We start from the raw sequence: 22,585 nt of genomic DNA, 5'->3' as shown, positions 1-22,585 counted from the left end.
GGTGGGAGGAGCGAGTAGGGAAGCGTCGGCGCACGCGCAGTGCGCCCTGTCTGCCCGACCTTCAGCAAGGCCGGCACCACCATGTTTTCTCGGGCGAGCGTCGCTGGGCTATCGGCCTGGGCCTTGCAACCGCAATGGTATGGCAGCTTGCGGGAGGTTCGGGAGCATTGCGAAGGGCTAGAAGGTTAGAAGAGTCAGGAGGAGGACGCGGGGGGCCTTGTCGGGCGGACCCGGCAGAGGCAGGGCCTGGCTAGGCCCGGTGTCCTGCAGGAAGCTGCAAGGCAGGAAGGGCGCGCGCTGGGGCCGCAGCTCCGGGCCCCGCCAGATCCCCTGGGGCCGCCGGGCTCACTGGAGTGTTGGGTCTGAGACCTTTGTCCGAGTTCAGGTCAGGGCGGTCTTTAGGTTCCTAACGCTAGCAAGTCCTCCGCTTCGTGCCAGGCAGTAAGGCTCGGGGAGCCCTTTAGCAGAGCCCTCAAGCCTTAGGGGGGTAGCGGAGGTCTGGCCTGGGAGGAGGTGCAGTTGTACTGTGTGCGTCCTTGATGCCTCTGAAACGCCCTGCTGCTGGGCAAAGTGACCCTTGTGTTTCCTGGAGTCTGTCAGCTGTGTGGCCAGGCGCGTTGCCGGGTCCTGGGGAAATAAAGGAAGGTGGTGGTCTTCTGCGTGCAGAAGGGACCTTAAAGGGCTCCCTGTCCATGGGGGGAGAGAAGCCGTCTGTCACTGTCCTGAAACCATCACGCTCAAGCAGTAACCCTGCAAGGTCATGTGCTTGTTCCAAGGTCCCCGGGAGATGAATGTCAATGGCGTTTGTTAACTGCCTTGCGGGGGAAATGGTTCCACACGTTTTGAAGATTTTCAGCTTTGGTTCCCTGGGAAAGCACAGTGGCCAGGTGAAAGGTGTTTTGGGTTGGTTTGGGGCTGGTGCTGTATATTAGGATGAAATGCTGTGAAATCTAGGGACATATTAGGATGCAAAGAGGACAGTTATCCCTCAACAGCTGCATCGTAGCAATTCGCTGGTGTTCCAGGACGGTGAGACAGAGTACTAAGCTTGATTTTTTTTGTATGTGTCATGATTTATGTAATGGGACTGTGAAGCATAAACTGCATGGATATTTTCATTAATTGGGAGAATTCATAATACTATACAAGGTTTTCAGAGTAATCGGGTAGTTAAATACGGTATGAATTACATGTGTATGATTTTCTGTGAGTTGGATGTAGAGGATGTATTTCTGTGAGTTGGATGTAGTTGGATGTATTTAACCTGTGGTTGAGAATATTCATGGGAATTAAAAAGTCACTGCAGGGGAATTCCTGCCAGTGTAGATTTTCCCATTTGTTAACCACTCAGCAGACAGGGGTCCTGGCCCTCCACTGGCTGATACTGTGCAAACTGCTACATTGTGGTGAACATGGTGGATAGGGCCTTGGTGAGCTTCCTGGGAAGGTACCAGCAGGACGTGGAACTCAGCAAATACACACTCTAATTCCTTTCTCCGTTCTAGCTTTGCATCAGTGTTATCTGTCAGTGTTTTTAGAATCTTAGGTAGCATCAAGTAGCTATTTTAAAAATGGAGTTTCTGAAATAGAGGAAAATATTTTGCAAAAATTCTAGAAGCCACTTTTAAGAAATATTGGGTCCTTCATTTTCATTGAGGTGTGTTCTGCTATGGAAAGCACAAACCTCTTTGAATGTATTCAGTCCTTTCCTTTGGAGTAATGTCTGTCTGGCATCCTTCGGGCTTTGTCTTCTTTATGACTGACAGAGCAGGTATCTGACACAGTAGTGAAGCCACCTCTTGAGGTACCCACATCCCATGTTGGGGTGCTTGGGTTGGAGTTTGCACTGCGCTCTCTATTCCAGCTTCCTGCTGATGTACTTCCTGCAGGGAGGCAGTTGGTAATGAAGCACTCGCTTCCTCTACACCTGTACCATAGATGTGATTGAATTCCCGTCTCCTGCTTTAACCTGGCACAGCCCAGGCTGTTGGGGAGCACTTGGACAGTGGGTCCGCAGGTGGGAGATCTTTGCCTGCCTGCCTTTCTCTGTCAGTTTGCCTTGTGACTGAATAAGTAAAAGTTTAAATTATAGTTGTCTTTTGAATGCAGAAGTTAGCACTGACAATGTTTCACACTTCACAGAATTAATTTGGAATAGGCGAGATAAACCTTTGCCTGTGGAGAACCATGAAGCTGTATTGCCTTGGTTCTGTTGGTTATTGAGATGGAAAAGTTGTTGAAAAGCAGCAGAATGTTTTAACAGGTGGTCTGCAGGGATTTGGCTATGTTACCTTGAACAACTCAGTGTCTGCCGCCAGTCCCCACGCTATGAAAGGAGGCCTGACTGATGGGGTTCCCTGCGGACTGCGTGCTTGCAGAGTCCAGCACAGAGGGGAAATGCTGGTACTGATCTGTATGCAGCAGCTGGAAAATGACAGGTTTCTCAGCACGGTTTACACCTAGAATAGGTAGGGTTATTCCACAGACCAAGGCAGGAAGAGGCATCCTCGGCGGGGAGGGATTTTGGTGCCGAGGCAGGTGGTGGGCTTGTGTGCTGGCAGTCACTATGAGAAGCAGATGCATTTCATGCGTCTTAAGGTTTTTATTATACCACATTATGTTCGCTAAGAATCTATAAAGTTATATTTCTTTAGTAAATCATTCCTGACGCCTTCATGTTGAGTCTCTTCTGCTTGATGAATGTCAAGTGTCCCCAGTAATCCCTTGAGGAATTCCCAGGAATACTTCAGAACGTCTTTATCACTTTCAAAGCTGTACATTCAGTAAAGCTACATTTCCCCAGTGATAGTTGGGTCAGCTTATGACTGTTCTAGATAGTCAGATTATACTTACGAAGTGAAATGATGACATGGTCACCCTTACAGCTAAGTGAAGATTAAACATGAGCGCAGTGTGATTCAGGTGGAACTCTGGCCTGTGCACAGCCAGAAGAATCACATAGGCTGTTACTCCTTCAGACCTCTCACTTGGGACACTTAGTGAAACCCAAACATTCCACGTTCATCCAAAAAATGGTGCGCTAAACAAAAATGTCCCAAGTGATGTTCTCAAACTGGAAACCTATTACATTCAAATGTGTGCCTAAAATGTTAATAATCACATTACTGCCTAAAACTAATAATCAGATGCCTACAGATTTAGGGGACTTGGGGTAAAAAAGCCATTATGCTAAAACAAATCCAGGTTGGTCCCAAAAATGTGTGTTTCCAAGTGCCATCAAAAGGAAATGTGAGGGCCCAGTGTAATGGCTCCATTGGTTAATTCTCCCCCTTAAGGCGTGAGGACCTCATATGGGTGATGATTCGTCTCCCCCATTTCCCATCCAGCTCCCTGCTTCTGGCCTGGGAAAGTAGTGCAGGATGCTCTAAAAGCCTTGGGATGCTTTACCCACATGGGAGACTCAGCAACTCCTGGCTCCAGATTGGTTCTGCTCTGGCTGTTGGGCCATTTAGGGAGTGAAGCAGCAGATGGAAGATCTTTCTGTGAATCTGCCTTTCCAATAAAAATAAATAAAGCTTAATAAATAAATAAATTTTTTATAAAGGGATAAACTTCATTATTTTGTTGATAAGGAAGTTATTTCTTCAGGCAGTTGGTATCTGAAATAGAATTTATATTTCCTTGTTTTTATCTTTAACATTCTGTTTTAAAAAATTGTTTTTAATTATTTACGTGGAAGGCAGATTACAGGGAAAATAGGAGAAACAGAATCTTCTATCCTTTGGTTTACTCTCCAGATTGCAACAGCCAAGCTAGAAGCTGAAGCCTATTCTGGTACTCCCATGCGGGTGCAGGGCCCCAAGCCCTTGGGCCATCAGCATCTGCTCCTTTTCCTAGGTGCAGTAGTGGGGAGCTCACATGGGATGCCAGCGTTGCAGAGGCTTAACCTGCATACAAGCCCTTCTTTTTAGGTTATTCTTACAATCAAACCTATTAATTTCTGTGTAACTAATATCTTCATCCTTATTTCCTTTAATTTTTCCTCTCTCTGGCAGAGTGACACTAGTATTAGAACTTGAACCGGCACTCCATTCTGAGCTGCTGGCTTTGCAAACAGCAGCTTGACCTGATTCACTTGAAGTTGGTCCTTCAAACCCTGAGTTTTTCTTTAGAGATTTATTTATTTTTATCTGAAAGATTTAGAGGAGAAACAGAGAGAAAGATCTTCTATCCACTAGTTCTCTCCACAAATGGCTGCAGTGATCCAGAGCCAGGAGCATCCTCTGGGTTTCCCATGTGGTTGCAGGGACCCAAGGACATAAGCCTTTGCTTTTCCAGGCCGTAAACAGGGAGCTGGATTGGAATAGGCGCAGCTGGAATGTGAATCAGTGCTCGTGTGCTTTGCTGATGCTGCAGTTAGAGGACTAGCTTGTTATACCACTGCACCAGCCCCCAAAACTTGTACTTTTTTTAAGTTTTAATTCAGACTGTGTATTGGTACAGTTTTAGATGTACAGAAATATTGATCATTTAATACAGAAAGTTACATATGCTTATCCACTACTCTGGACAGTTTTCCCTGTTATTTCTTTCTTAAGAATTATTTGTTTTTATTAGAAAGATGTACAGAGAGGAGAGACAGAGAGAAAGATCTTCTGTCCGCTGATTCACTCCGCAAGTGGTCACAATGGCCTGTGCTGAGCCAATCCAAAGCCAGGAGCCTCACGCCTCTTCCACAGGTGTGGATGCAGGGTCCCAAGGCTTTGGGTGGTCTTTGACTGCTTTTTCAGGCCACAAGCAGGGAGCTGGATGGGAAGTGGAGCAGCCACCATTCGAAGACTTTAGCTACTAGGCTACTGTTGGTCTTCCCTGTTACTAACATGTTGCTTTACAAGGATGTAAGCGTAGCATTAATATATCGCAGCATTATTACCTAGAGTGCATAGCTTTTTTTTTTTAAGATTTATTTATTTTTATTGGAAAGGCGGATATACAGAGAGGAGAGACAGAGAGGAAGGTCTTCGTCCGCTTGTTCACTCCCCAAGCGACCGCAACGGCTGCAGCTGAGCCTTTCTGAAGCCAGGAGCCTCCTCTGGGTCTCCCACATGGGTGCAGGGTCCCCAAATCTTAAGCCATTCTCCACTGCCTTCCCAGGCCATTTAGGAGCTGAATGGGAAGCAGGGCTGCTGGGATTAGAACCAACACCCGTATGGGATCCCAGCGCATTCAAGGCGAGGACCTTAACTGCCACGCTATTGCGCCAGGCCCTAGAGCGCATAGTTTTAATTAAAGTGCACTGTTTTGTTAAATAGTTCTGTGGATCTTGACAAATGTAGGGACATTATCAATTATTATAATACGAAGAATATTTCACTGCCCCCCCCAGTCCCTTCTCTGTTCCTAGTAACCTTGGTGGTCACTGTTCTTTCTTATTGATAAAGTTGTCTAATGGCATCTTTCATTTAATAATATGTTTAAGGTTTCTCCCATCTTTTATATATTGTTGCTCATTGTGGGGCTGGTGTTGTGGAGTGGTAAGGCTACCTCCTGCAACACTAGCAGAGAGATTGCTTTAGCTGTAAACAAAAATACTTTATATTATGTGGATGTCCCAGAAGTGAATTATCCATTCATTCATATATTGAAAGGAATCTTGGTTGCTTCAGTTTTCGGTGACACAAGCATAGTAGATTGTGTATAGAGATAAAATTTTGAGCTTAATTGAGTGTATACCTAGGAGCATGGTTGCTGGATCCTATTTTGAAACTATAGTAAGCTTTGTACGAAATTACCAGCTCATTTTCCAAATGGAAATTTTGCATTCCTGCCACCAGTCAATGAGAGTTGCTGTTAGCTACATCTCTTATTTCATGGTAATTTATTAGGCTTCATTCATCTTGTAGATGTGTGGTGACATCTCATTGTTTTAGAATTTTAACTTAAAAATTGATTTGAACAGCAGAGAGTCAAAGTGACACAGAGATCTTCCATCCATTGGTTTACTCCTCAGATGCCTCTGATGGCCAAGGCTGCAGTGGGTTAACGGAGGAGATGGGAGCACAGTCTTAAGTCTCCCCTGTGGGTGGCAGGTGTTCAGTATCTGAGCCATCACCTGTTGCCTCCCAGGATGTGCATTAAGACAGTGGCATTAGCAGCAGAGACAGGATTTGAACCCAAGCACTCCAGGATAGGATATGGGCATCCCAGACACCTTTTTTTTTTTAAGTGTATTTATTTGAAAGGCAAATTGACAGTTCTGTACATATACATATATAAATATACATATGCACACTGACACACAAAGATGTGAGTGAGTAAGAGATACCTTCCATCACCTGGTTCTCTCACTAAATGCCAACAGTGGCCAGGGCTGCATAAAGCCAGAACCGACAGTCCAGAATTCTAGGTCAGCCGCATGGGCGGTAGGGGCTGACCCTCTTCAGGTTTCACCTGCTGCTTCCTAGGGTCACATTAGCAGGAAGTTGGATGGGAAGCAGAGGAGCCAGGACTCAAACCAGGCACTGGTGTCCATGACACCACGCCGTCCCCTCAAGTGCTGTCTTACTGGCCCCTCCAGTGCAGTTCTGTGATACGATATTAAGCATTAATTTATATTATCTGCTGTATGCATCTTTGATGAAATGTCCAACCTTTTGCCAAATAATTGTATTTCTGGTTTTCCTAGAAGCTTTATCATGAATGGTTATTAGATTTTGTCTCATGCTTTTTCTATAGACTTTGTATGATTTTTCTTCTTTAACCTGTTGATCTGATGGATTATATTTGATTTTTAAATGCTGAACAAGCTTTGCATACCTGGAATAAATCCCACTTGGTTCTTGTGCATATTCTTTTAAATATGATACTGGCATGACTTGCTTGTATACTGTTGACGATTTTTGCACATATATTAATGAGGCTACTAGTCTGTAGTTTCCCTTTCTCATAATATTCTTTATCTAGTTTTGATAGTGGGTTAATAGTGACCTCATAGACTTCGAAATTGTTTATTTTGCCGCTAATCCTACTGACACTGTTAGCATTTTAACTGCATGTCTAGTGTCCAGGCCTCTGTATTTTCCAGACCCTTTTGGGGCATATCACCTTTCCTGTGGTCATCTGAACCATATGCAGAATCCATTATCTACTGGCCAGTCTCCTCTTTCCTTCAGAATTTCTGTCTTGGTTAGGACAGCATCCAGTCAGGCCATTAAATCAGTGAACCTTCGTCCCCAGCAGTAAACTGTATCTCACTCTTCAGTGAAACTGACTTCCGCTTTCAAAAATCCATGTCTTGTTCCTGGAAACGGCCTTCTTAGGTCCACCTCTGTGCACAGATTTACTGATTCTCTGGTTTTCTTGTACAGCTTCTCCTGCCACGCAGGTGCTTGACACGCTGTCCCCCTTGTCCTCCCACCAAGTGGCAGGGTCCTCTCATATTTATCTTTTTAGTAACACTGCATTTTGACCTTAGCTGTGTTTGAGCACTTCGATTTTAAGGACCAGAAAATAATATTATCAAATTGATATTATCAAATGTTATCAAATTTTATGTGAATCTCAGTTCTCATGACTCTTACAAGATAATAATATGCCGCTTGTGATTAGAGACCATCTCCCATTCCCCAGTGGCCAGAACACACAACTGCTTGGTAAATGTTTGTTGGATTGAAAGACTTAAAATTGGTTTTACATAAACTTCCACACATGTACACAATGTTTGACTGTATAGTTAACTCTAAAAGTTTGTTATGCGCTTCAGGGGTCAAAGGTTGCTCTTAGAGCCAGCTGGTTTTGATTTTAAGTATAATTGGGCAGCCGAACAAGGGGAGGACTGTTTACTTATACAACATATTAACTCTGAAGGTTTTTCTTATATATATATGTGAAAACTAAAAATATTATTAATGCCTTTTTTCTCAGGATCCAAGTTCGAAATATGGCAACTTTGAAAGATAGTAAGTATGCTGTTGGTCTTGCTGTTTGGATTAAGGAAAACTAAATTGGCAAAAGTACTTTAAAAAATATACGCATTTTAAGTGTTATACACTTGATCAACATTCAGAATTGAGCCCCCTAAACTTATGTGTATGGGAGATTAGACATGTGGGAAAAAAGAACATGATGTGACACATGAGAAAATCTTATTCAGGTTCTGTTATCTGTAGAGCAATGGCATAATTAGGACAGTACTGTGCTGTTTGTGAATATACACATATATATAAAGACAGTGCTGAAATATTTTTAAGATTTACTTATTGCAAAGTCAGATATATAGAGAGAGGAGGAGAGACAGAGGGAAATATCTTCCGTCCGATGATTTATTCCCCAAGTGACTGCAATGGCCAGTGCTGCACCGATCCAAAGCCAGGAGCCAGGAACTTCCTCCAAGTCTCCCATGTGGGTGCAGGAACCCAAGGCTTTGGGCCATCCTCGACTGCTTTCCCAGGCCCCAAGCAGAGAGCTGGATGGGAAGCAGGGCTGGCGGGATTAGAACCAGCGCCCACACGGAATCGCTGTGCGCCAAAGGCCAGGACTTTAGCTGCTAGGCCACCGCGCTGGGTTCCAATACCTTTTAATATTCTAAAGTGCATAATATACTGTTCTGCTGTTTTCTCCCAACTCTGACATTTTTAGAGATTTAGCACCATGCTGTATATTTGGTCTAAATCCTGATTATTATTATACACTAGTCTTCATTTTTCAGTAGCCTCACAAATGAAAATGTATGATGACTTCAGTACTTCTGCTTTTCAGTTACCAGGCGACTGAAGTCCATCAAAAACATCCAGAAGATTACCAAGTCTATGAAAATGGTGGCAGCAGCAAAATATGCCCGGGCGGAGAGGGAGCTGAAACCAGCTCGAGTGTATGGAGTCGGATCTTTAGGTAAGAGGAGTTCCATTCACACGTGACAAGCATGTAACCTAAAGATTACAGATGACTTTGGTGCCTACGGCGACTCTGGCCTGTTGTACTCATTTGTAATGTGCTCACAGCAACCCTACAATGGTAGGATCTATTGCACACTAAATTAAGTAACTTGTGTTTGGATTTACGTGGTTTGGCATAATAGCCTTTGTATTTGATCAATATGTGTTTGTTAGCTTTGCACATAATATAAATTCTTTTCTGGAATAATACCTTGGGCACATTCACCACATTCACTTGGTTTCATTTTTATGAAGTGTCTGTCATTTTATGACTGACTGCAGGATGGGCATGATGGCACAGGATAGTAAGAAGGTAATTAGGGGGCCCGGCAGCGTGGCCTAGCAGCTAAAGTCCTCGCCTTGAAAGCCCCGGGATCCCATATGGGCGTCGGTTCTAATCCCGGCAGCTCCACTTCCCATCCAGCTCCCTGCTTGTGGCCTGGGAAAGCAGTTGAGGACGGCCCAAAGCTTTGGAACCCTGCACCCGCATGGGAGACCCAGAGGAGGTTCCAAGTTCCTGGCATCGGATTGGCACGTATCGGCCGGTTGCGGCTCACTTGGGGAGTGAATCATTGGATGGAAGGTCTTCCTCTCTGTCTCTCCTCCTCTCTGTATATCCGGCTTTCCAATAATAATAAAATCTTTAAAAAAAAAAAAAAAAAAAAGAAGGTAATTAGGACTCACAGTGAACATTGCCTGAGTGGTCATACATAGAACTTGTCATAATGTTTTCTTTTTTTTAAAGATTTATTTATTTTTATTGCAAAATCAGATATACAGAAAGGAGGAGAGACAGAGAGGAAGATCTTCTGTCCGATGATTCACTTCCCAAGTGACTGCAACAGTTGGTGCTGTGCCGATCCAAAGCCAGGAACCTGAAACTTCTTCCAGGTCTCCCACACGGGTCCAGGAACCCAAGGTCTTGGACCATGCTCGACTGCTTTCCCGTGCCCCAAGCAGAGAGCTGGATGGGATTAGAACCTGCGTCTATATGGGATCCCAGGTGTTCAAGGCGAGGACTTTAGCTGCTAGGCCATGGTGCCAGGCCCACATAATGTTTTCAGAATATGAATGATGAGAAAATAGGAAAAGCAACTGAAACCCTTTTAAGAAACTTTGATTATTTTTATCCTTTTTGAGGTTTTTTTTTCCTTCATAATTGTATATACTTTGGTGGGGTGAGGGGCGGGAGTGATGAAGCAGAAGGAAACACAGCACTTTGATCTACTGGCTGACTTCCCAAATGCCCACAGTGACTAGGACGGAATTGGACCAAAGCTGGGAGCTGAGAAGGTAATCAAATTTTTTACCTGCTTGCCAGGAACCGAGTTACTTAAGCTGTCACCTGCTGCTTCCCAGGGTCTGCTGTAGCAAGGAGCTGGATTTAAGCCTTGAACCCATGCTCTCTGACGTGGGAAGCCAGCATCTTAATTCATAGGCCAAGTACATGGCCCTGTAATCCATCTTTGTAAGTCTTCTTAATGTGAACATGGTAGTCTAATAAAAGATTTATATTTTGCTTTTAGTTACATTTGTTCTTATGCATATTCATATAAGAATTTATCTTGGAAAGAAGAGCTGGACAGTTCTCATTTTAACTAGCAATTGTATCTTTTTTTTGTTTAAGGTTGTGAGGCAGATTTACAGAGTGAAGGAGAGAGTGAGATCTTCCAGCTGCTAGATCGCTCCCCAAATAGTTTGGTCAGAGCTGGACAGTCTGAAGCCAGTAGCCTGCGTCCTTGGGTCCCTTCACCCACATGGGAGACCCAGAAAAAGCTCCAGGTTTCTGGCTTCAGACTAGCCCTGCTCATGTCATTGTGCTCATTTGGAGAGTGAATCAGCAAAAGGAAGATATCTCTCTTCTCTCTAAATTAAGCACATAAGCTTCTTAAAAAATATTAATAAAAAGCAAAAATCATACAATAAACCCCAGTTTAACTGCCATCTAGCTGTAGGATTCTCAGCTCAGCGCCATGCAGCTTTTATATTTGGGGTTCATATCTTCCCAAAGGAATATTTTCATTTTAAGTTATTCTCTGCTGCTCTCCTCCCCCCCCCCCCCATTAATTTCCAGTTAGATTGAAGTTGTATTGCCATGGCCTGCCTAACTGCTTGGATTGTACTTGATTCTGCTCTGATCACCATGCTGCTGTTTCTTTCTCTGCTCTTAATAGTCCTTCTCAGATACTCAGATTTCTCTTCCCAAGCCGCCTCCTCAGAGTCCTTCTCAAACCTTTTAGAACTTCACAGTATGGTTCCTAATCTTTCCCTTATACATGGCATCGTTACCTGCCATATGTTGGATCCCTCCATTAGAACAGAAGTTTCATTCCTGCAGTAGCTAACTCAGCAAATGCGTGAGTGAATGAAGTGGCTCCTTGCTTTATAAATGCCAAATTTAGATTTCCCTGCCAGATGCAAAGGGGATTTAGCTTAGGTGTTAGCCATCTTTAACAGCCCCACCACTTCCTTCTGTGAGTCATATTTTCTGCTGACATGATAAGCACAGATTCAATGGTTTAGAAAAGTTTGGTTGCTTGGTTGATTCTCAGGTCTGCCGTAAAGACATTAATAATTAATTCACATAAGATTATATCTAATTCATTGTGGATGTGCTTGTCTAGATAGCTAACACCTGAAGCATGTGTGATGGTGGGAACTCTATAATTTATTTGCTAAATATTGATTTTCCTTGTGTTACTTGATCTAAAACTTTTGAGTCAGCTTTGAAAAAGAAAAAGTTATTTGTTTTTGTTGTTTTTTTAAGATTTATGTTTACTTTTATTACAAAGTCAGATACACAGAGAGAGACAGAGAGGAAGATCTTCCATCCAATAATTTACTCCCCAAGTGACTGCAACAGCCGGTGCTGCGCCGATCTGAAGCCGGGAACCTGGAACCTCTTCCTGGGTCCCCCACATGGGTGCAGGGTCTCAAAGCTTTGGGCCGTCCTCGACTGCTTTCCCAGGCCACAAGCAGGGAGCTGGATGGGAAGTGGAGCTGCCAGGATCAGAACCGGCGCCCATATAGGATCCCGGCAAGTTCAAGCCAAGGACTTTAGCCGCTAGGCCACTGCTGCCGGGCCCAGAAAATGTTATATTTGGAGCCGTGGTTAAGTTGCCACTTAGGATAATCACACCTCGTCTCAGAGGCCCTAGGTTTGAATCCCACTCCCCTTCTGGTCCAGCTTTGTGCTGTTACACAATGTGGAAGTAGCATATAAAGACTGAAGTACGTAGGTCTCTTCAACCCATGTGGGAGGCTAGATGCATTCTAGGTTCCCAGCGTTGGCCTATCCTAGCCCACCTATTGAATCATTTCTATTTCTCCTCTTTCAGATAAGAAAACTAAATAATTTGGGTGGGGGGAACTGCTAGTCAGCTCTTAAGCCCTAGTTGTTAGATATTAAGTGGGAAGTTTCTAAAATTTTAAGTAGACATTTTATGCTGCATGATATATAACATAACAAAAGAGGGACTTGAAAGGAGTGTTTGCTATGCCCCTCTTAGCCTGAGAGTGGAACACTGACTCTGCTGTTTATGTGTGGGCCCTCAGATATTGAAATTTGAGATTAAGGGCCCAGTGTGGTGGCCTAGCAGCTAAAGTCCTCACCTTGAGCATGCCGGCATCCCATGTGGGCGCTGGTTCAAATCCTGGTAACCCCACTTCCCATCCAGCTCCCTGCTTGTGACCTGGGAAAGCAGTCGAGGATGGCCCAAAGCCTTGGGACCCTGCACCTGCATGGGAGACCTGGAAGAGGTTCCTGGCTCCTGGCATTGGATTGGCTCAACTCTAGCCGTTGTGGCCACTTGGGGAGTGAATCGATGGATGGAAGATCTTCCTCTGTCTCTCCTCCTCTATCTCTGACTTTGCAATAAAATAAAATAAATCTTTTTAAAAAAAAGAAGAAAATAAATTTGAGATTAACTGTGGTATAGTGAAAAAGGAACTAGCAGAAATTTTTTCTGGAATGGGTAAGTGCGGCATTTATGAAAATGCACCTCACAGCTAATAGGGAGCTGCTTGCCCCTGGTCCCATCTATTGGCTCACAACCTGCACTCTAATAGGGAGCTGCTTGCCCCTGGTCCCATCTATTGGCTCACAGCCTGCACTTGACTTGCCTATTCTTCCCAAAGGCTGCTCCTAGCCAGTGACTGAGCTGGTTACTAAACAGACCCCTTCCTCAGAGACTTGGAGCTCCGCAACAGCTTGGGTGAAGTTTCCTTAAGCTGCCACTGGTTTTAGAACCTGCTACCCTTTTCCTGCCTCTCCATCCCGTGGGTCTGTCTTGTTTTGTGGCATGAGAGCCTTTTGTCCCTCCTGTTTTTCATCACTGGCATTTCACCTATAAATAAGTCTGTGTACCTTTGGCCCCATTTAATCTACTTTCAATCTCTGCTCCTGGGAAGACCAGAGACCAACAAAGTGAAGTTAACAAATGATGCCAAACATAAAGTGTCATCTATTATTTTAACATTGGTGGTTTTCTTTTTTCTTGTTTGTTTTTAAAGATTTCTTTAATTTCATTGCAAAGTCAGATACATATATAGAGGGGAGGAGAGACAGAGAGGAAGATCTTCTGTCCGATGATTCACTTCCCAAGTGACCACAACAACCGGTGCTGCACTGATCCAAAGCCAGGAACCTGGAACTCCCTCTAGGTCTCCCATGTGGGTGCAGGATCCCATGGCTTTGGGCCATCCTCAACTGCCTTCCCACCCCCCAAGCAGAGAGCTGGATGGGATTAGAACCTGCGCCCATATGGGATCCCGGCACGTTCAAGGCAAGGTCTTTAGCCGTTAGGTCACCATGCCGGGCCCCATTAGTGGTTTTCATGAGAACTTAATATAAACAGCTCAACAAGTATTTGCTTTCTGTAATTTTGGTTGTATATTGGAGATTTGCATTCTTTAGACGTCTGATATCAACCCAAGTAGGAACCTCTGTAATTCTGGCCTCTTACAACTGGTTTAATGTAATAGAGATTTATGTTACTTAGTATGAGTGGAATTTGACAAAAAATTGACCCCTAAATCTGTTTATTACAGATTTAAACATTTATGGTTTTAAGCTTTGGTTGTAACTAGAATAAGAACACAGACATTTCTGATCATACTCATCAAGTGCCACCTAGGTTTAAAATTCATATTTTTGAAAATAGATCTTAATGTTGATTAACAATTATTGCTGTTTGTAAAATACTTAAAATTCTTGTCCTTTTTTGTTGTTGTTGTTGTTTTAAGCTTTGTATGAAAAAGCTGATATTAAGGCGCCTGAAGACAAGAAGAAACACCTCCTTATTGGTGTGTCCTCAGATCGAGGGCTTTGTGGTGCTATTCATTCCTCTGTTGCTAAACAGATGAAAAATGAGGTGGCTACACTCACAGCAGCTGGAAAGGAAGTCATGCTGGTTGGAATTGGTGACAAAATCAGGGGCATACTGTATAGGTAATAACAATGTGTTGCTTGTCTTCAAGGGGTACAACTGTAACAAATGAAAGTCTCTGTTTTTAGGATTTATTAATTTTTTGAAAGGCAGAGTTAGAGAGAGCAGGGGAGAGAGAGCTCTTTAATCCACTGCTTTACTTCCCACATTCCCACATGGGCTGGGTCACACCAAAGCTAGGAACTTCTTCCAGGTCTCCCACATGAGTGTGGGAGCCCAAGCAGTTGGACCATCCTTAGCTGATTTCGTAGGGAATTGGATCGGCAGTGGAGTATCCAGGACTTGAACCATGCCAAGCAGGTAGCGGCTTAGCTCTCACTAGAGTGACAGCCCCGATGGTTCTTCTAAACATAGTGTCTTTTAGTATCTTCATAGAGTCTTTTCTTGTTTGTTTTTATTGTCTGTATGTGTATATTGCTTCTTTTTATCAAAGTTGAATATGATGGGAAACTCATGCTATTGGCATTACGCTAAACAATCTGAGAAGCTATCACAGCCTGAAAATGTTAGATATGAACAATAGTTCATTACTGTTAGAAAGAGAGAAATAAATATATGGGGTGTCCTAAAGTTTTGTGCAAAGTGCATAATATGAAAAAAATCTATGGATTTCAAAAATTTTTCACAAAAACAAATGCATATTGTTATTTATAGGACTGGTAGACAGAAGTAGAATGCCCATCTACTTGTCAACTTCCTAAACACCCACAGCAACTGAGGGTGGGTGGGGCTGAAACCAGCTGCTGAGAATACCATTCGGGTCCCCTGTGTGGCAAAAGCCTTTGAATTGAGCCATCACCTTAGCTTACCAGGCTTCTGCACTAGCAGGAAGCTGCAGTCAGGAACCAGAGGCAGGAATCCAACCCAGGTGGTCCCATGTGGGATGTGACAGTCTTTACTGCTAGACTGAAAACCTGCCTGTTTTTCCATGAACATTTTGAAGACCGCTGGTAGAGGCAGAGTGCATGAGACAGAGAGGCCTAGGTTTTAGACTTAGTTGTTATTAATTTCAAAAAGAGTGACAGAATAAGAGGAGAGAGGAAGTAATCTCCCATCCACTGGTTCACTCTCCAAATGGTCACAACAGCCAGAGCTTGGCTTGTCCAAAGCCCGGAGCCAGAACTTCATGCAAGTTTTCTGTGTTGGTGGCAGGTACTCAAGTATTTGAATCATCACCTACCTGCCTCTTTCCAGGTGCATTAGCAAAGAGTTAAAGTTACTCCAGTATGAGCTGTGAGCATCTCTAGTGAAGATTTTAATCTGCAGTGCCACCATGTGGGCCCCAGCTCCTAATTCCTGAAAGGTGCTGAAGGAAAGGATCAATGCTGATCATTCATGGGACAGCTCGGAGTCACCACCACTGCCTGTGGCCCTGACACCCCTGCCCCCGGGAAAACCTGACCCATGATCACAGTAGTTTCAACTTGTTCTAAGTTTGTCAGCAGAGGCAATATTAAATGATTTTAAGCACTCTCTGGATTTTCTCACAGGACTCACTCTGACCAGTTTCTGGTAGCATTCAAGGAAGTTGGAAGAAAGCCCCCAACTTTTGGAGATGCGTCAGTCATTGCTCTTGAATTGTTAAACTCTGGATATGAGTTTGATGAAGGGTCTATCATCTTTAATCGATTCAAGTAAGAAAAATTAGAAATCAGAGCATTTTATGTTTTGTCCATATTAAAAATAACTAGATGTTTACTTGCCAGTTTAACAGTTCTGTTGAAATTTACATATGCTTTTGTCATTTCTAGGTCTGTCATCTCCTATAAGACAGAAGAAAAGCCAATTTTTTCCCTTAATACCATTGCAAGTGCTGGTAAATAGTTTTATATGACAAGTATTTTTGCATGTAGAATTGAGAAATTTGTACACTAAGTATTTTTGTTGAGAGGCTCTGTTAGAACTGTAACAAAATGCTTTGAGGCTATTTGTGAGAAGCAATATCTGCTAGTGACTTCCATGATGTCTTTATAGTCATTGACCGCTCTTCCTCCATTCCGCCACTAATTGAATAGATAATTATATCCTGAGAGTCATCATTAGTTTTCTGTCCTCAGAGATTACATTGACTTTGCAGTCTACTTCTGCGAATTAGAGCCAGGTACATGACAATCAAAGTCTCTGAAAGATTTGCACTATCTTGAAAATTGACTTAATATTAAGTGTCTTGTGTCTCTTGTTTTATTTTTTTGAGTAAAGTCATCACTGCTCAGTGAAGCATCCTAAAAATTCTAGAAGTAACTTTTTTCTAAGGCTTTTCCTCCTTATATTTAAAAAAAATTGAAATTGGGATGTCTCCGTCAGCTAATTAAACATTTTTAATTAGTCATTTTTAATAATATAAAAATATAAGAACTATCTTATATTTGATGAAATATAGTATTGCTGCATTACTTTATCCTAATGAACTGGTTTCAAAAAATATTGAGTGTTTGCTGGCTGCTCTCTGGAGGATTTCCTTTTTTTTTTTTTTCTACTGTTCATCTTCTGTTGAATATTCTGGTCAGTATTTCACATGAATGCAGGCTACATTAGGTTTTTTTAGAGGATTTCATAGCTGAAATTCAGTAGTAGCTATTTCAAATGTCTGCTTAAGCCTCTATCGAATATTTTGCACATTGTATTCCAGTGGAAATACACTATAATCTCTACTTTGGAAACAGATTCTGTACTGTACTGTATGGCTTCAAAGAAATGCATCGATTGCCTTAACAGAGAGCATGAGTATCTATGATGATGTCGATGCCGATGTGCTGCAAAATTATCAAGAATATAACCTGGCCAACATCATCTACTACTCGCTGAAGGAGTCGACCACCAGTGAGCAGAGTGCAAGAATGACAGCCATGGACAACGCCAGCAAGAATGCTTGTAAGTGCTTCGCACGGACATGCTGGACAGTGTGCTGTGGTGCACACAGTGTGTCCTCTGACGAGTCCGTTACCCAGAGGAATGTCAAAAATGTAAATGGAGTATTCCCTGCCCTACAGGGAAGTACACGTACACATAGCAAGTACTGTGAAAAAATATCCTGTCAGAAGATGTAACCGTATCTTCATTAAAATGTTTATAGAGAGCCCAACATCGGTACCCAAAAAGAGATAGAATCTCATATTTAAATGAAACAGAAGTTAATTAGCAAGTTGCTCTACTCTAGTTTTGGATTTTGTTGTCTGATCTTTTCGTTTTGTCCCTAGCTGAGATGATTGACAAGCTGACTTTGACATTCAACCGTACCCGCCAAGCTGTCATCACCAAGGAGTTGATCGAAATCATCTCCGGTGCCGCAGCTCTGTAAGTAACTATCGTCTGTTGGCTTGTGAGGATTTTCTTTATTTCCGTTTGTCTGCTTATTTAAACTCGCATGCTTAGAAGTGTTTTTGTCTGCTAAAGTTGAAATGCTCCATTGCAGGATCTTGCCGTCTTACTCTCAGGACATAAAGATTTGGTAAACGTAGGCTTCCTTTAAAGTGTTGGGAACAAACATGCAGATAGCGTCATTTATAAAAATCCATCTATAGAATTTAAAGCATTTTAAGCCAACCTTTCTGAGTTGCAGAACTGGTTTTGTGTTTGATCTTATGCATTATATATAAACCATTGGATCATGGCAGGGTTTAGGAATTTTTTAATAATTAAGATTTTTATATCTGTATCCTAAGATTGTAAGATAGTATACAGCTTTGCTCAAGAACACTTCTCTTTTTTTTTACTGTATTAATTTTTACTCAGTTTTTAACATTCAGTATAATGTGTAGATAGAATTCTAAGAACATAATGATATTCCCTTCCTTCCTCTCTTGCTGGAAAACTTTTTGATTGCTGAGATATTTTAATGTTTCGAACAAAGGTTTAGTTCACACAGGGGTTTTATTCAGAGGAGCCTTAAGCTGAGCACTCACTCTGCCACACACAACATCAGGTACCACCGTGAGGCTCTGATCCTCGCTGAAGAGTTCCTATTTCAGCAAGTCAAAAAGCATACAAGTAATTGAGATAGAACATGGAATGTGTACTGCTACAGTGGGCTTGGGTTTGGCCCTGCCCTGCCCTGCCCTGCCTATTCTATCCCCCTCCAGAATCAACCCACGCACTTGCCAACAGGTGGAGCAGCCTTGCCTGGCCTGACCAATACTCAGTCCTGAACCACGTGCTCGCCAGTGGGAACTATGACCCTCAGGGGGTTTCCCAAGTTTTCCCACCAGGCCCATTCCCAGACCCAGATCTCACATGAGCCAGTGGGTGCTAGGTTCTTACCTAGCATGGTCTACTCCCTCCATCTTGACCTTTGTATGATGGTGGATGTTGTGGCCTATCCTGCCCCACATCCTATTCTTGGGTGTGCTCATGGGTGCTGCAGCCTGGACCAGCCTGGCCTGTCCTGAACTATAGGATCCATGAGTGTTGGAAGGTTCCATGGTCATGCCTAGCTCAGCCTATTACTACCCCCAGCTCTTGAGCCAAACAGCGGAAATTTAAGTTCTACAGGGATAGGTCCACATATGTGCCCCCAGCCTGGTTCTCTTGCATGCTGGTTAGTTTCATGGCCCAGTCTAACATTACCTGTCCCTTTTCCAACTCTCACTGGTAGGTACTGTGATCTAGCCCTGCCATGTAAGCCCGCAGTCCTAGCTTCAGAGTGAGTGGTGATTGGCGGTGTTCCCTGCTAACTAGCCCAGCACAGGTCTCCCACATGGGTTGGTGTGTTGGTCTGACCTTTAAAAAGTCCTCCAGCATCCCTCTCCAAACTGCTCTATCCCAGCACCCCCGCTTACTTGCAAGTACAGTGACTACTTTAATGGAGGTCCTTCAGAAGTCCTTCCTCACCTGCAACATACTCCCCCAGTAGCCTCCCCCCCACACACATCCTCTTGCCCCTTTCCCTGATCAGTGCAGTTCCTGCACTGGGGAGCACACAGGTTCCCCAGCCCAGTCCAGTGTTCCGGAAGGCAACATACTCCCCCGGAGCTCTGTCTGCCCACTAGGGGCCCAACTTCCTGGCATGTTTGCTGGCCTTGGACCTTATCCCTCCACACATCCAAGACACAAGCTCAGTCCACCAGCACACCAGGCCAGCATTCTAACTTAGGGCTCTCCGTGCCCTGTGTGGGACCAAGCAAGTGAGGAAATCCCCAGGCCTGCTCTGCCTGCCCAGATGTGCGCACCCAGGTACCTGCACGCCTCCACAGGCTCCCATCCCCTCAGCCTTCCGTATGCCCTCACAAGCCCACACACAGAAAAGTGGCACAGGCTGCCCCGCATGTACACAGAAAGGCAGCCCCAAATCTCAGCTACCTTTATCCACCCCCTCTCGAGGTAAATCATGTCCTTCCTTTTGTGCTTCCTTTTGCTCAAAACGCCATTTTTCACCCCTTGCTTCCTTAATTCGTCATCTGACCCCTCCTGTTCATCCTATAGTCCAAAAAACCGCCTTCAGGTTTTTTATTACTATTATTTAAAATATTTTAAAAGACTTATGTACTTGAAAGGCAGCTAGAGACAGAGAGAGATTTTGGCTGCAACGTCTGGTGCTGAGCCAAGCTCAACTCAGGAAACAGGAACTCCATGTGGGTCTCTTACCTGGGTGCCAAGAATCCAGGCATGTAGGCCCATCTTCAGCTACCTTCCTAGGCATGGAGGTTTGTCCCCCTCAACAATTGTGAAGTAATCCCTTTTACCCTCTTAAAATTCCCTTTGTCTAGTCCTTAAGGTTGTGTTGGGAATTACCTTTTTTATTATGTATTCCTTGAGATTAGGACAGGATCATAGGTTACTTTTATATCCCCAACAACTAGTAGTTAAATGCCTCTTCAGTAAATATTGAATGAATGAAATCCTGTATTTCTATCGAGAATGTTTGTATCCCAACTGTTGAACTTCTGGTGCAGCTACCTGCTAATGACCTGGGAAAAGCAGTAGGTGATCTAAAGGTTTAGGTCCCTGGCCACCCATGTGGGAGACCTGGATGAAGCTTCTGACGGGGGCTTTTGCCTGGCCCTATCCCTAGCATTGAAGCCTCCTAGGGAGTGAACTAGCAAATTTGTATCCACTTGTTCTTGCTCCTTCAAATAAATCTAGAAGTTCAGAAGAGGGAGAAATAACATTTTATCCGATATTTGAACATTTAAGAATGGGGGAAAGTTAATTGTTAGGTTGACATTTTAATTGGTTCTTGGAGAATTATCTTTCAAGATTTGGACTAGGCTGAGATATGGATAATACTAATTGATTCAGGAGACTACTGTTAAAAGTTGGTTGTTGAATCTATCAGCTAAGCATCCTTTTATCTTACATTCTGTGCATGGTTTTGTTAGAACTAACCCCATGTCTCAGGCTGGTCACTAATGTTTTGTTAGCATTTCCTATGACTCAGACTAGTCACATATAACATACAGACTATTACAAGAATTAAGTAATTATTTTTCCTTGCTGATGGTTCTCAGCGGATTTCTTCTTGGCTGTGAAGTGTTAGGACACCTGAGGGGAAGAGCCCTGCAGTAGGAGAGTCATGGGCTATGTGATTGAGAGCATTTTGCTTTCTCAGTCTTGAAAAACCAGGTGTTAAGGTCTGTACTGTGAGGCTCCAGCTCTTGCAAAACACAACACCAGATGGGAAACTTGACTTACAAGTAGCAGAATCAAGGGAGAGGGAGGAGGGGGACCTTTGGATGTAAGAAAAGGAATTTAGAAAAAAGAATCCATACAACTGGAGATTTACTGCTATTTTCACTTTTTAGAAGAGAGTTTTGAATCTGTATATAGGAAGTTAGCTGTGGAGTCTGAAGTTCATGTTGTTTTTATAAGTGACCGTAAATGTTCTGTAATCTGTTTAATATAAACAGATTTGGGCACATTGTAATAAAAATAATGAATATTCAGTCTTGCCTGATTGCATGAATATGTTTTTATTGCTTCTGACCAGGTTGAATTCTGTAACTTTTTAAATGTGTTTTTAACAATTGTTAAGTTGGTTTTAAAGGGTAAGTATTTATATGATATATTCAAAGTAGTAAATGGATAAAGCGGACTATGATTAACTGCATGGATTGCTTTTTGACCTGCTTGTTTTGTGTTTGTGTTTTTCTTCTAATCTAATAACCAGGGATTAATGAAAATCAAGTTCCACCCTCAGACAAGAGGTAAAGTTGACAAGTTCTTCCCAAACTCCTTTAAAAAAGATGTGTGGTCAGATGTGCGTGAAAACTACTTAGCAAAAACTGCTTCTCTGAGTGATTTAGAGTGACAGGATGATTAAAGTAGCCAACCATTGAGAACATATAAGCAACACTGTGGGCTGGGTGTTTTTCTACATTTATTAAATGTATTTGTCATAGGAAATATAGGTAAGGGAATAACTTCCAAGTATAGAGAATTGGTATTAATTTGCTGTTTTAAATGTAGATTGATAGTGCTCACCTCGGCAACATACATACTAAAATCAGATCAATAAAGAATAGTGATTTCACATTTTACCCTCTAACGTCAGATTTGACAGAGGACAGTAAGGTTCTTTTCCTGTATTTATTTTACTGATTTCACACATCTAAAAATTCATTACATATAGACAAATACCATTATTTTGAGAATAGTTTTGTCCTCACAAACTCTTTGCAGAGTTCCCTACACTGAAACTTGGGAACCTCTGGTATACAGTAACATTTTACAGAAACTTCCACAAATCACAAAAAAAGCATATTGAAAGTTTGGTCGTCTCTTGATGTAATTAATTGCCACAAATATATTGTTTGATTTTTAACGGTTCTCTTCTTTGTTTTTCAGGTAAAGAGGGAAAGTTTGGCCAGCTGATTTTATTTTTAACTTGCTGCTGTCTCTGTGAGAAGAAACTTATTCCATTGTTGGATGTACTACAGACAGCAAGAGATTTGTAAATTATCTTACAATAAACAACTTACAATAAGAAAATCACTCTTCTCTCCTTATTTAAGAGCAACAGTTGCAGTTTTCAAAATGAAGTGCCAGTAAACTATTTAAATCAACATGGTACTATGGAAGTTTCTGGATGAAAGATCGTTTAAGAGGTTTTTCTGAGTTTTGTAGCTCCTGATCTTTAAAAAAAAATGTTTTCAAGCACTTGAAAAACATTTGAGTGTGATAGCTTTTAATAACCCTTACTTCGGTTGTGTGTCTGAACCAGTTCTGTGCTGTAAGGGGGACAGATCAACACTTCTGGTTGTTTTTTTTTTTTTTTTTAATGGGGAACTCTGATATTACAATTGATTTTTT

At 42.7% G+C, this 22,585-nt stretch overlaps 1 protein-coding gene across 2 annotated transcripts; it reads left to right on the top strand.

Moving 5' to 3' along the window:
• The first annotated feature begins 13 nt into the window (after positions 1-13).
• Positions 14-22,264, top strand: ATP5F1C (ATP synthase F1 subunit gamma). Of its 2 annotated transcripts, XM_004588504.3 has the most exons (10): positions 14-137; positions 7,885-7,919; positions 8,719-8,850; positions 14,139-14,343; positions 15,832-15,975; positions 16,093-16,157; positions 17,057-17,212; positions 17,539-17,635; positions 21,444-21,480; positions 22,121-22,264. In XM_004588504.3, exons 1-9 carry the CDS (start codon positions 82-84, stop codon positions 21,448-21,450), a joined length of 897 nt encoding a protein of 298 aa, XP_004588561.2. In that variant the 5' UTR covers positions 14-81; the 3' UTR covers positions 21,451-21,480; positions 22,121-22,264. The 2 variants fall into 2 exon arrangements, with proteins under 2 accessions (XP_004588561.2, XP_004588562.2); XM_004588505.3 differs by lacking the exon at positions 21,444-21,480.
• Positions 22,265-22,585: the final 321 nt, after the last annotated feature.

Source organism: Ochotona princeps, chromosome 10, assembly GCF_030435755.1.
Source record: "Ochotona princeps isolate mOchPri1 chromosome 10, mOchPri1.hap1, whole genome shotgun sequence".
NCBI classification, from domain to species: Eukaryota; Metazoa; Chordata; class Mammalia; order Lagomorpha; family Ochotonidae; genus Ochotona; species Ochotona princeps.
This window is presented reverse-complemented; position numbering and strand designations above follow the sequence as displayed.

Coding starts and splice junctions, on each gene's coding strand:
- ATP5F1C (XM_004588504.3), top strand. CDS start 82: ATGTTTTCTCGGGCGAGCGTCGCTGGGCTATCGGCCTGGGCCTTGCAA. Junction 7,920..8,718: donor TATGGCAACTTTGAAAGATA/GTAAGTATGCTG, acceptor TCTGCTTTTCAG/TTACCAGGCGACTGAAGTCC. Junction 17,213..17,538: donor CAACGCCAGCAAGAATGCTT/GTAAGTGCTTCG, acceptor TTTTGTCCCTAG/CTGAGATGATTGACAAGCTG.